The sequence below is a fragment of the Anser anser genome (genome assembly GCF_964211835.1).
Source record: "Anser anser genome assembly, chromosome: 12".
Lineage (NCBI taxonomy): Eukaryota > Metazoa > Chordata > Aves > Anseriformes > Anatidae > Anser > Anser anser.
In genome coordinates, this window is record NC_139733.1 from 3,135,448 (window position 1) to 3,148,304 (window position 12,857).

Sequence of the window (12,857 nt, forward strand, 5' to 3'; positions counted from 1 at the left end):
CAAAAAAGTCCTATTAACACAAGGTTATTTCTTTACTGTAGTTCTGGCTGTGAGCTATGATTTCTATGCATGCACCTACAGGTAAGCATGTATTCTTCTTGACCAAGGATTTATGACAACACCTAGGGGCATGTATGCACTAACTTTTCACAGAACAGAAATAAAAAAAAGTTTTTAAATCTCAGTAGTGATTGAGTGCAGGCAATGATTTGTACATGGACAGGTCAGAGCAAACATTTGCTGTAAAATTCTAAATTATCTTCCATAATTTCATGTGCCAGTATATTAGTAGACATGATTGTTCCGCTAACAAATGCTTCTGCAAACTGAAAAACAGACACCACCACCACATAGGCTGCATTCTCCCCATTGTAACTCACTAAAAGCAATCAAACTGTCCCACACAGAAGCAGCACTAAGTAAAGAACACGTACTGTTCCGTTTGCCTTCTTCATCAACCTCTTCATCATTCTCAGGGTCAATGTCTTCTGCCTGTGTAATCCAGTCTAAATACCCCTTCAGATCTTCTTCGAGCTGTTGCTTTTCACGTAGCTTCTGAAAGTCCCCTCGGGCCTTGGCTTTTTCTCTTTCCTTGGAAAATTCTCTATCAAATTCAGACAAAGCAAAAAATAAAAAAAATACTGATTGTCAAACTGCCAGGTATTTTGACTTAGGTCTTGACATTGCAGAATAACATACCGACATAAAAAATGAACTAAATCAACAACACAGAAGATTTGAGAGCTTCTTTGAAAATGAGACAGTGATGCAAAGAAGTCACGGCAAATCCCTATAAAACAACATCAAAACTTTCAGAGCTGTTTTGATTTAACTAAAAATTAAGCAATATTCTTAAACCTTCCCATACAGTCTATATGCCACCACATAGTTATGCACTCCTACAAATAGGTTTAAAGTCTGACTGGCACTAATAAAATAATATCAGAGAACTTAGTTACTTTCAGCGAAAAAGAAATGCCATCTTAAATTACCTCCTCCTTCTTCCAGCCATGGCTCATTGGCCATGTCTAAACACACTTATTTCTGTGTATGGTTCAGAAAATTTCACTAACAAGCTTCCTTTTAATTATACCAGGCACAGACACCTCTGCTGTTTGAGATTTGGATGTTTTGCCCTTTTGCTCTCAGATAATAAAATCTAGAAATTGTGTCCTTACAGATCAGAATTGCATCCTTTTACATAAACTGCATCTTCTTCCTGGTTCCCCCATCTCAAGATACATGATGTATTTGACTCTGTTGGTTTAACTTGGTGATTTGACTAATTCCCTACATTATCATGGAATGATCTTTAATATAATTAAGCAACACTTTTTGAGAAGGAGGGTGCATAAAATGACCCTGAGGTCTTTTCCAACCTGAACTACCCCACAAAACCATGATTCCCTCAATTATGAATTTCTCAAGACAATTATCAAGTAAGTTCTTGCACCGTGACATTTCATATACTGACATTGTTAAAACACTCAGCACAGTAACAAAGGCTCCAAATGCATAACTCCCTTTGCTAGAGAGATCATACATTTTCTGATTTATCTGAGGATCGATGTGTATGATTGGGTTAGGCAACCATCTTTTGAACTGTATTGTAATTATGTACTGATTCAGTATTTAAAATTAAGCTTCTCCTAGACTGCTGTATTACAACGGGGCTGAAATTAGACCTAGGAAATGGCTACAGTAATTCCGAATACCATGGATTTGCAACCCCTTTATATTTTGTGAACTTTTACTTTAAAATTTCCCCTAATTAACATACTCTCAAGGGGAAATTTATTAAAGAACTGAAGGTATCTTCTTTCAAATAGAAAAATATATTAGGAAGTTCCCAGATTCAAACAGGTAAGACTTGCAAAATATTTTAACAAGGTGAATACAATTATCGGTATTATGGTTCTCTGAGAACAAAATATAGTAAAATAATAGTCTCCTATTTTTTCAACATATTTCAGTTCAGTGACAGACATTACTTATCTGGAATTGCAAACATATAATCTGGTTTTGTTACTATTTTATTTGCAGTCTTCAAATGTCTTCTAAATACTAACTTTCTGCTTTGCCATTAGTAATTTTAAGTTAAGCTCTTTACAAACAATCGTTCATAAATTTTTTTTATGTTATGTTGCAGAAGCTGAAAGACTTTCAGATGCAAAATCTGTGAGGCAGACACTACACCTTTTACAGTTTAGGTCTTAATTCAACAAAAATTACATTTGGCATGTGGAGAAGATCATCCTGTTCTATCTGATGGCACCTTAATGAAGCTGAAGAATGCCAGCGCTTGCTTTGCATTTGCTACCCTTCATCTAACATCCACAGAAAAGGTCCTTCAAAAACCCTTCTCTTCACAAAAATGCTTGTGAAAGTGACAGCACCTAGCAGCTCTATGAAGGATAACTGCTTTATTTAAAAAATAAAAACAAACAGATTTCATTGTTTTGGCGGAAGATGTCGAAAGCCTATAAGATTTTTTTTTATTTTTTTTTGTATGCAGAAGACTGGGTTTAGGCTTATCTCAAAGAGGCTGTCCTTTACGTCTGACTAGGGCAACATACTCGTGATTCATTTCATAGGCAGTATACTTGGAAAGAAGAGCTACCGTAGCATACTATGAAATCAGAAGTAATAACCTTTGTTAGCTTTTACTAAGTACTCTTGTTTTGTTCAATTAAGTCTTTTGGGTGTTTTTTATTAGAGTGAAGGATTTGTGATTTGTGTGGGTAAAGTAAAATGAAAGCTGCTGCTATTATATGAAGAGACAGAAGTCATTTTAAAATGAAGCAGTTGGCAAGATTGCAACTTCAAACAGTACTTCACCCATGACTGAACCACCTTTTAACTTTGACTTTAAATTAAAATAGCTTCATGCAGAGAATTAAACACAGTTTTTATACACACAGCTAACTATGACCTTTCCCTTCAATACAGCACAGAAGCCAGACATTGTCTTGGTTAAATGCTGCAGCAATTTATCAGTAGGGGGAGATGCAGTGGTACTTAATTTCCAAAATGTTTAAAAGATTTCCTTTTATTTAAAAAAAAATGACTGTTTGTAAGGAAATATAACACACCTGAGAAGACTGCATTTTCTTCAGGGGAGGGAGGAATCTGGATCTATGGTATTTTTTTCAATTACAGCCACAATGAAGTGACATCCCTCATATGAATGTATGTACACATTCCTTTTACTGAAATGCCACGTATAAGAGTGGAATTAAATGGAATTAGAAGTGTAATTAGTAATCTGTTAGCACAGCAAAAGTGCTTTTTTTTCCAAGAAACAAGAAGTTAATTGAAAAGGTCGATAGGGGTGAGGTGAAGGAGAGTTGTTGGCTCTTTAAAACTGCTGACAAAGACATTTAGACAACAAGATATTTGGCTGTATAGACAGGTATGTAGGCATTGGCTGTTCTCCTGGGAGGAAGAATAAGACAGCTGCTTGTGTAGCATTTAATGGCTATGAAGAATGTAGGCTAGGTCCAGGGCAGAAAAAAAAAGCCTTTGGAATTGTCGGCATCATTAGTCTAACTGTCATTAGACTAATGGCCTGAACTGGCCTCCCTCACTGTGTTCAAGCCAGAACTCAGTCCAGAAGCCTACGATGCTGACAGGCTTAGGAAGCTGCACGTTAATTGTGGTAATTGGACTTTATTTATTTACAAATATGTAGATGTTTGGTTTCACAAACGCCTTTGCTAAGGGCTAATTTCAAAATATTTCATTCTGATTTGATAAAAATGACCTGGATCTGGTATTTGAAAGGGTAATTAGATTTGTTTTGTTGTTGTTGTTCTTTGACTAACCTGACAAAAATTTCATTCAAAGAGTTATGCTGTCATTCATAAGGGTCTCTGCTAAAATGTGATTTAAATCAGTCCACCCAAGTTGTTGTAAACTGAAAAATCCCAACAAGCTACTCTGATTTGCCACACCAGTATATATGAAATGAAAATCTGGCAACAGGAGTGCTGCTCTGTCTCCTGTCCATCACTTAGACAGTGATGACAGGAAACAAAGAATTGCCTTCCACCTAAGCATAAACCAGGACTAACTCTTGGCTGGCCATATTACAACCCTTTTGTGTCACTGCAAGTCTCTGCAGACAGAATGAGAGCAAGAATCTGCATCTCCTGTATGTAACGTACTGTGCACGGGGTCCAGTATGTGGAAAGCACTACGTGAATGCCATATGCAGAGCTGTCACCCAGACATGACAGACTCTTGTTTGTTCACGGAGAAGAGTCACGCAATAGCAAAAACGTGCTCACAGGAGTACAGTGTTGGCCACAGCAGAGGTTTCACGCAGCGGTAACCATACCAACCAACAAATTAGCAGATTCATATCAGGGAACTCAAACTGCTTAAACTGTACTGATAAGCATGGACAACAGCTCACAGCCAGGCCTATTGGGTAACCAGATGTAACGAGATATAAAAAAAGGTGTGTGACATCACATCTTTAATTACTCAAGATTTTTTTTATATTATTACTCCTTCTGTTAGAAATAATAACTCATATGCTGAACACTGCAGAATTATTTCTGCATGAAATATATATATATATATCAGGAATTTTGCTTGAACAAGAATTGATGTGGAAATGCAAACTATTAATACCTAGCTATAGTTTTTTCTGTATAGCTGGCCAACAATTGAGAAAATGTACACTCAACAGCAAAATGTCTATTTACACTGTGTCAGGGCCTGGATAGCATTATTATGCCAAAGAGTGCACATGAAGGTGATGGAATCAGCTGTGGGAATAGCAAGACTGGGAACAATTTGATAGAGGTGGTAATGGACCAACAAAACTGAGATTGGATTTTTCAGACTAATTATATTTGCACTTTAAGAGTGGCTCATTCTGTCCTGAGTAAAGACTTGTTTGGCTCACAGCGCTGGATTTTTTAGAGGAAGAACTGGCAGCATTGAGGGTAGGACTATTCCCCATAGTGTGTTCACCCTACCATCATGATGAGCATTGTCAAAGTTTTTGAAACTGATAATGGTTTGTTAACAGCCAGGAGCTCATTTCACAGGACCAATACCTAATTAGACAGTGTGATGAGTTCTAACAAGATGGAAATAAAATCACTCCCATTCATGCTCTTTTATTAAAGGATACTGGATTACTCCATAGTTTTTTATTGGTCTCTGTTTAGAGAAGTTGGTTAGAGTTACCACTATATATAGCTGAAAGAATTTTCTAATTATTATTAGTATATTCAATTGATCAACCAAGGGTATTCCCTTTTCCTTTTGACTTTTTTTAAATGTATTTATTTGTGTATTTGAGTTTTATTTTTACTAGCCACACAGCAATCAAAAGCAACCTGCTGAGATCTGGAGCTGAAGTTCCTTTCCTCTTTATTAATGTATATTGTGTGAGGGAGTTAAATTTTTATCTGCAAGTCTCCTTTTTCTATGAAGCTTTCCCTCTGATGTGAAAAAGAATGCTATCAAAACCAGTTCATTTCCCTTTTGCTGAAAGACTATGGATGACAGTTCACTGCTGTTTTCTATTTTGTGCATCATTATTCAAATTTCATCTTCTACATTTTTTTTTCCATCTATACTGTAGACAACAGTTCTTAGGTGTATAAGCTTCTCTGTGTGAACATATTTTGTATTATATGAATTGACAGATATTACCAGTGAGATTAGCATGTATAAGTATGTGCCCTTAGCTTTTAGAATCACTACATACATTGCAAATAATACTGTGGGAAAGAAATGGAAAAAAAAAACAAAACATTCTCTTAGTAACCTGCAAGACTTACATGTAGGAGGATGTATATAAGGACATGTCAAAGCTTATGCTTTGGTGTCCTTTAGGAAAGCAATAAGTTCAACTCAGAGAGATTTATTAAAGTGTGGTTGAAAGGTCTTATTTGTTCCCATGGCTACCCAATGAAATACTAATGCCTTGAGCAGAAGATGCCGTCAGCAGAAACCATCCCCGAATGATAAGGAATATCTCAAGGAATAGATTATCATGCATCATTAAAAGCCATGACTCTTGATAAATAAGTTACGAAGTTTTATCATTTATTATTTTCTCTGTTCATAGTAAAACAGTTGAATGCATGCTGAAATACTGGCGTATTTATTTTAACTTTCAGCACACTTTTAAACATACTTTCAGGGCTGATGAGTATCTCTCAATTTTTGCCCCTTACTTTTTAAAGGTAGATTCTAACTTTATAATGTCTAACTTAACTTTCTAGTTTCAGCTTTCTGTCTCTTGCAGTGATGGTCATGACACACTCTGGTCTTTTATCCTGGAATATTTGGAGGCCTGCCCTCAGGTCCCAGTTTCTGTCTGGTATTTCATGAGTTCGGAGAACACAGGTCCTTTTTATGCCTGATACACACACCGTGTATAACAAAGCTACACATAAAAGCAGGCTCCTGAAGCAGTCCATCACCCTTTACAGAAATCAAATTGCTGAGCAGCTCCTCAGTTGCAATTTCTGTGCAATCTCATCAAGTGTCAAGTTGCCCTAAAGCTGCACTGCCCAGTCCTTGGATCATAACCAGAGGGATCTTTACAAAGGAAAAAAAAAAGAAAGGTGTACTCTGGTATCTCTTGCAGACTGAAACACCTCCATGCTGTTAGCTCAGAAGACACAGCAATCAAAATAGAGTGCAATTGTGTCATGACAACCCTGTGATTTCTAATTGCTAAAACAAGTACTCGGAACCACATTGCAGCCTTAAATTTCTAATGTGAACTGGCAAAACGCAGACCAGCCAATGAGAAAGAAAATTAAAAGCTATCTGAAGAATGCATTTATTTGCAGCTTTTCAGAGCTGCAACAAGCATTTTGATCTGTATTCCAAATACTATATGAATTCAATCTTGCAGCCTTATTGTGAAAGATCAGGTAAAGGTTCGAGGTGGCCACCTAGATTCCCCTAGCTAAATTCACCATGCTGGAAGGAATTCCCAACATGCCCACATTCTGAATCACACTTCCAAACATTTCCAGATACCTTTCAGGAGCCCTATCTACCAGCAGTTTTTCTTGTGTGTTTAGGGAGGAGCTGTCTGTCAAGTCTGTTCTCAGGCCAGAGCCAGTCTTCTTCAGAGCCCTCTGCTGATGTTGCACCAGGAGCCAGCACTAGAACCCTTTCCTAGAGCCACATCTATAGCTGTCTCCAAAAGCATTTCTAGAGCACTTGTCCGATACAGAATATGAAAAAGGCAGTATTTTGAAAAAGACAAAACTACCCAAAACAATTGTATAACTAAGCCTATGAAATCTCTCCATCCTTATTATTCAATTGACTATTTAGAAAAAAATATCTATAGTCAGCTTCCTTCCAAAAATTAAAATATTTACCACATTTCCTACACACACATTATTTCTGTTAATTTACATATCTGCTATTAAAAGCACAAACTGAGTTTTTATGATTATCACCTTCAGCACGCAAAACTGACATGGATCACCAGTAAATACTCACCTTCAGAAAGTGCTAGATGTAAAATAAAAGATCTTCCAAATCATCATTCTCATCCACTTGTACAGTATCTAAATACATCAAACATGCAGTGCACACGAGCCAGTAGAGAAATACAAAGGGGCAGATGGTCACAGTGTAACAAAGGGATGCAAAGAGAGTGAATGAATGTTTTAAAACCGTTAACAGATCAAACCAGCAAATTTAAATGGACACAGCACAAGTTGATATTACAAGAACTAACACTTTCATACAGAAAAGTTGTATTAGGCATTCAGATTCCACTTCCAAAATCTGTATGCAAAGCCATGCTTTTCAAGTCAGTTGGCATAATTTTTGCATTCCCTGATTGGTTTAGTAAAATTTAGTTTTGTTTGTAGATTTATCAGTGAACAAGTTTCATGATATGGTTTGAAGAACATAAAACATAAAAGCTAACTCTTAAAAAAAAAAAAAAGAGAATGCGAGTGTTACTCATTCAATGCCTGGCTCAGGATGATATATATATATATAGATATATATATAGATATATAGATATCTTTCTGTTAATTAATACAAATACATCCAAGGATGTACAGAGTGCCCCTAAGATTTAAACAGGCATGTCTAAATAGAAAATACATGGAAAATATTTACGATGTAAGTATAAAGGAATTCATCGATCAAAGTAAATCAGTGTAACAGTGCTCCACACTAGCCTTTACCAGAGTTTCCAACAAGTATGCCAGGACATTTTCTTCACTTTTGTATCAGTTTGGTATAATAGATATCTTCTCCTTTCTCCTCCCCTTCTCAATGTCAATATTGGTGATATTCATACATCACAAATCCCTATCTATTTATATCATTTCCTGGAGTGCTAGGATGTCTCTTCCACATGTTTGGAGCAAACATGGATACAGGCAATCCATCAAGCACTCTGAATTCTTAAGTGATGCTGCAGTTAGTGACACCCCGGCAGAAAATAAGTTTAGGAATGAATGAATTTATAAATTTCAGGTGAGCTCATGTGACACTTACCACTGCCAGTTAAGTTCACTGGAAATCAAAGGCAAGTGGGTAAGGACTCTAAAGAGCATTAGAACTCTAAGGATCAAGAAATCAGTGGTGAGTTTTTGTCTGCAGAATGGAACCCAAGGACAAGGGGACACCTTTTCCTCTATATTGTTACAGTGGCTATAGAACTACTTCATATTCCAGCAAAATTTCCTCAACAAAGGCGTCTCATTACAACAGAATAAAGGAAAAGTTGCTGAAAGAGTACCAACACTGATGCCAACAAAGTAGATATTAAAGATATCTGAGTCACAAATATAAGAGAATTACAGAGGGGTACAATAAAAAATACAATGATTTATCTGACTTACCCAACAAATTTTTACTAGCTTTGAAAAACTACCTTATTTAAATATACAAATCATGCAGTTAAAAAAAAAAAAAAGGCTAACATATCATAATGTTGCAAGCCTTATAAAATATTTTAAATGTACTAAATCAAATAAAAAGCTTAGCTGTGTAGATCTCTGAATTTCCTTGGCTTCAGTGGAAGAAAAGAACAGGTGTATCAACACACCAAATCTGGCATTACTTTCTCCCCTACTCATTTTTATAAAAGTTTAAAAAAAAAATGAAACCAATAGCAATTCATTTGAGTCAAGCAAGGGAAAAGGGAAATAATAATTAACTGTTCCCATAGCACACCTTCACACAACAGGAAGAAAATTAATTTCTGCTTATGACCTTCTTAAGGGACAGTGAAAGGAACCGTAGAAACCTAATCCACTAATGGCTTTAGTGGGAAGTCTGGTCACACAGCAACGTTAGGTAACAGTATCAAACGGAGAAATAAATTATACAGCAACTACTCTCAGTTTTCTGTCTGTTCTTTTCTTTCTTATTTGACCAGCGTGGCTGTGACGCAAAAGCTAGGCCCTTAGTTTTGCAACAGTTTACATATTTGTCCCTGAAAAAAAGCAAAGCCTACATGACAGCATAAATTAGCCATTACAGGGTGGGTCTTGGAAGGAAGAAATTAAATCAAAAAATCAGCAATGTGTTTTTAGCACATTACCTCTTTACTTTTAAACATCTGCTTTGTAAATTGATTCTGAAAGTAAGGTAAAAACCATGCTTTCCACAGTTTCCTGTGTGCAACAGTAATCTATCACAGATAAATGATTTTTAAAAACACGTTGTAAAACCATTAAAACAAAAATGCCCTAGTAACATAATTATCACATTATCAATTGGAAATTGTTTCTGATTCCCTGATTTCCATGAACATTCTATATATAGCATTCTATAATTCCTTTCAAACCTAATGTACAGCACAGCAAAGTTGTAACATGGCTGCGCACACACTCAGCAGCCTAATGACACCATCGACTATAAGGCTGTGTTCAATGCAAGACACATTTTTCTGCTGGGTAACAAAGATGGCACAGCTAGCCCAAGGCTGCCAGAACAGTATTATTTGTTGTGTAACTTGTAGCTAACATAAAAAATAATGTGTTATAATTGTATTTGGATTCAGATGCCAGCAGGACCTTTTCTTTCTTTATGAAAAAATATCTTTACCATGAACTGGAGTTTCCCAAGCTCAAGTATGTTGGAAGCCAGGAAATGGCAAAGGAAGTAGAGATATAACCTCAGAACGGGGGCTTTGTAAGAAGAAAACTTTGCAAACTGTTGCCATAAATTACAGTTTTAAACCACATTACACATCTAAAACTGATGACACTTTAGTTCTTAGCTGGAGTCTGGAGTATACAGAGCAACAAAGTACTGTGACAACCTCCCACTGACAACCATATTAAATTTATATTAGATTATTGATAAAAATATCAGATTGCTGCTGTGGGATGTCACAGCAGTACACACCTCAACGATACAGGAAGCATTAAACATTTTGTGTCATAGTAAACTAGTCATACTCTTTCTATCAGACAGATCTTCAAGTACCCCATTAAAATAAAATTTGCTACGTGACTGGTAAATGCAAAGAACACTCTAATTACATTATAGCTATTTGAATTTTTAAAAAAAAATTGATTTTCCAGAGAGACACTTGGAACTATTTGAACTAAAAAAAAATAAATGATTTTCCAGTGAGACACTTGTCTATAATTGCAGGGGAAAACGTTTGTACAAGTGCCACCCATCTCTGTGTGAAAAATGTTTCTCCCTGCTAAAATATTAGAGAATGAGAAGATCAGTGCCTCATCTAAAGAATATTTTTGGCAAGCATGGTGAACGTGATGTCAGACACATACAGGCACTAGGATCACACACTTCAGTCAAAAGAGCAAACACTGGTAGGATGACATAAGAATCTCAAGTTCATGCAAAAAAGCCATTGCTGAGAAGCTTGAGTAAATGCAGAGGCCATCTTACAAGTAGCAGTAGCATACACAATGTTAACTCAGCTGCTTACCCACTAAGTACACCAAGAACCAGGTTAAGTACGAAAAATGAGCCAAGGATGATAAGACTAACAAAATAGATCCATGGCCATTCACATCCTATTGCATCATTTACCTGTAAAATGCAAGGAAATAAGTTATGATTCAGTCATTCATTAAACAGCAGAGTCCTTTTTGCAGCTGCCAGATCACGTAGGTGTTAACACTGAAAGTTTTGGGCTTATTTAGTTCTTAAAAGCAAGAAACTTTTTTTTAATTTATTTACTTACCCAAATTATATTGCAAATGTGATGCCTCAGAAGCTGAATTAAAATAACATATTTAAATAAGTGTGGGAGAACTTTTAGTTCTTCTTATACTTTTGCCACAAATATGGACATGAATGTGTCCAAATATGGACTGGTATGTCTGAATTCTGATTTTTTATTTGGTATTTTCTATGAAAGCTACAGAAAACTCCTTCTGTTCTAAATTAGAAGAGGAAAAAATAGAAATTTAATTAAAAAAAATGTCATTGCAACTGAAGTCTCACCTGTATAAGATAACCTGTGTGTTCATGGCAACTGAATTCAGGACTCTGCCTTCATGATGAAAAAGGTGTATGCTTACCCGCTCAATACACCAAGAACAAGATTTAGTACGAAAAATGACCCAAAGATGACGAGACTGACAAAATACACCCATGGCAATTCAAATCCCATAGCATCATTCATCTGCAAGAAATAAGATGATCTTATAGAGTAGATCACTATAGTAATAGCAAAGAAGAGTCAGAGAAACAGAATTTAATCATTCAGATGAGACAGCGTTCTATGCATTCCTGCAGCAATTATCAAAGAAGAATAATGTAAGAAAAAAGGCACTGGCCACATCAATTTGCAGTCCTAATACATATTCTAGGAGAAAGTACCGAGTGAACCTAGCCTTCAGATCAAAAATACTATCAAACATACAAATAGAGCACTATAACATTTCTGTTCTTTAACACCTAAAATAGTAAATTTCATATCTCACTAAGTTAAATGATGTTTACAAAGTGCATTGAAATACTAGGATTATTAGTTCATATATATCCTAGCTACATGAATGATCCTTTGAGAAAGTAAATAGTAACATGTACCTCAGCAGGACAAGCAATGTTATTTTTTTCTGCAAAAGTGAATTTCAATACTTTTTCCCTGAAATACTACAGCTGGATGCAATCAGATACTTGAAAAAACATGAACACTTTTATGAAAATGAAAACCTGAAATCAAATTTTAAAACATAGCAAAAACATGGAAATATTCCAGAAACAGTAAGGTTGAAGTTACTGAACTTCAGACACACTACTTATAGGAACACACAAATTTTTCTACAAAGACCTTTTCCATTGTTATTTTTAGCAATCCTATGAGATGGATTCAAGAAAAATATCCAGGGAAAACTAAAAAGAACTGTTCAGAAAATAAAAGATACTTTAAAACACAGGGAAATGGTTATTGTGTGTATCATTCAGGTGCAAAAAGACATTTCATTAAGTTATAAAAAAGCAATTCTGACTTGGAAATTCTTGGAAATTTCTCTTATGGGAGAAGAATTATTCTGACTTTTTTGTTTATACTCACAGGTTTGTATTACTTTCTTTTTGAGATGCTTTTTAGCCATAAAAATTCATCAGACAAAAAAAAAATCCATGAGCATTCGGGACTAGATATGGCAATGTATAACGATTTTTGGGGAAACCTTTTTTCTCTTTGTGAATGCTGTTGTATGACTGTTTGTCACATCTGAATCTTGCGATTAGGCTTCGAGCTCTATAGACAGTCCATTTTAAATCATGTCATTAACATCTCTGTTGGAATGGACACAATCCCATATTAAGCATGGGAACAAAAGGTTTTCAAGCTGTACTTCACTTTTTTTTTTTCTCTATCTTTTAAAAATTTGTCATAGTCTAAGTTTCTG

General features: G+C 35.7%; 1 protein-coding gene across 26 annotated transcripts in view; it reads right to left on the reverse strand.

Moving 5' to 3' along the window:
* CACNA1D (calcium voltage-gated channel subunit alpha1 D) overlaps positions 1–12,857 on the reverse strand; it is a 186,600-nt gene that overhangs the window by 88,424 nt on the left and 85,319 nt on the right. For 15 of the 26 annotated variants that reach the window (XM_083795884.1, XM_083795899.1, XM_083795898.1 and 12 more), the window contains exons 8-9: positions 11,520–11,623; positions 435–604 (exon numbers count right to left, since the gene is read on the reverse strand). In XM_083795884.1, the coding sequence (XP_083652010.1) occupies positions 435–604; positions 11,520–11,623 (274 nt within the window). Of the gene's footprint in view, positions 1–434; positions 605–10,921; positions 11,026–11,519; positions 11,624–12,857 lie in introns of all 26 variants that reach the window. The other 11 variants (XR_014571618.1, XM_083795885.1, XM_083795894.1 and 8 more) reach the window with 2 other exon arrangements.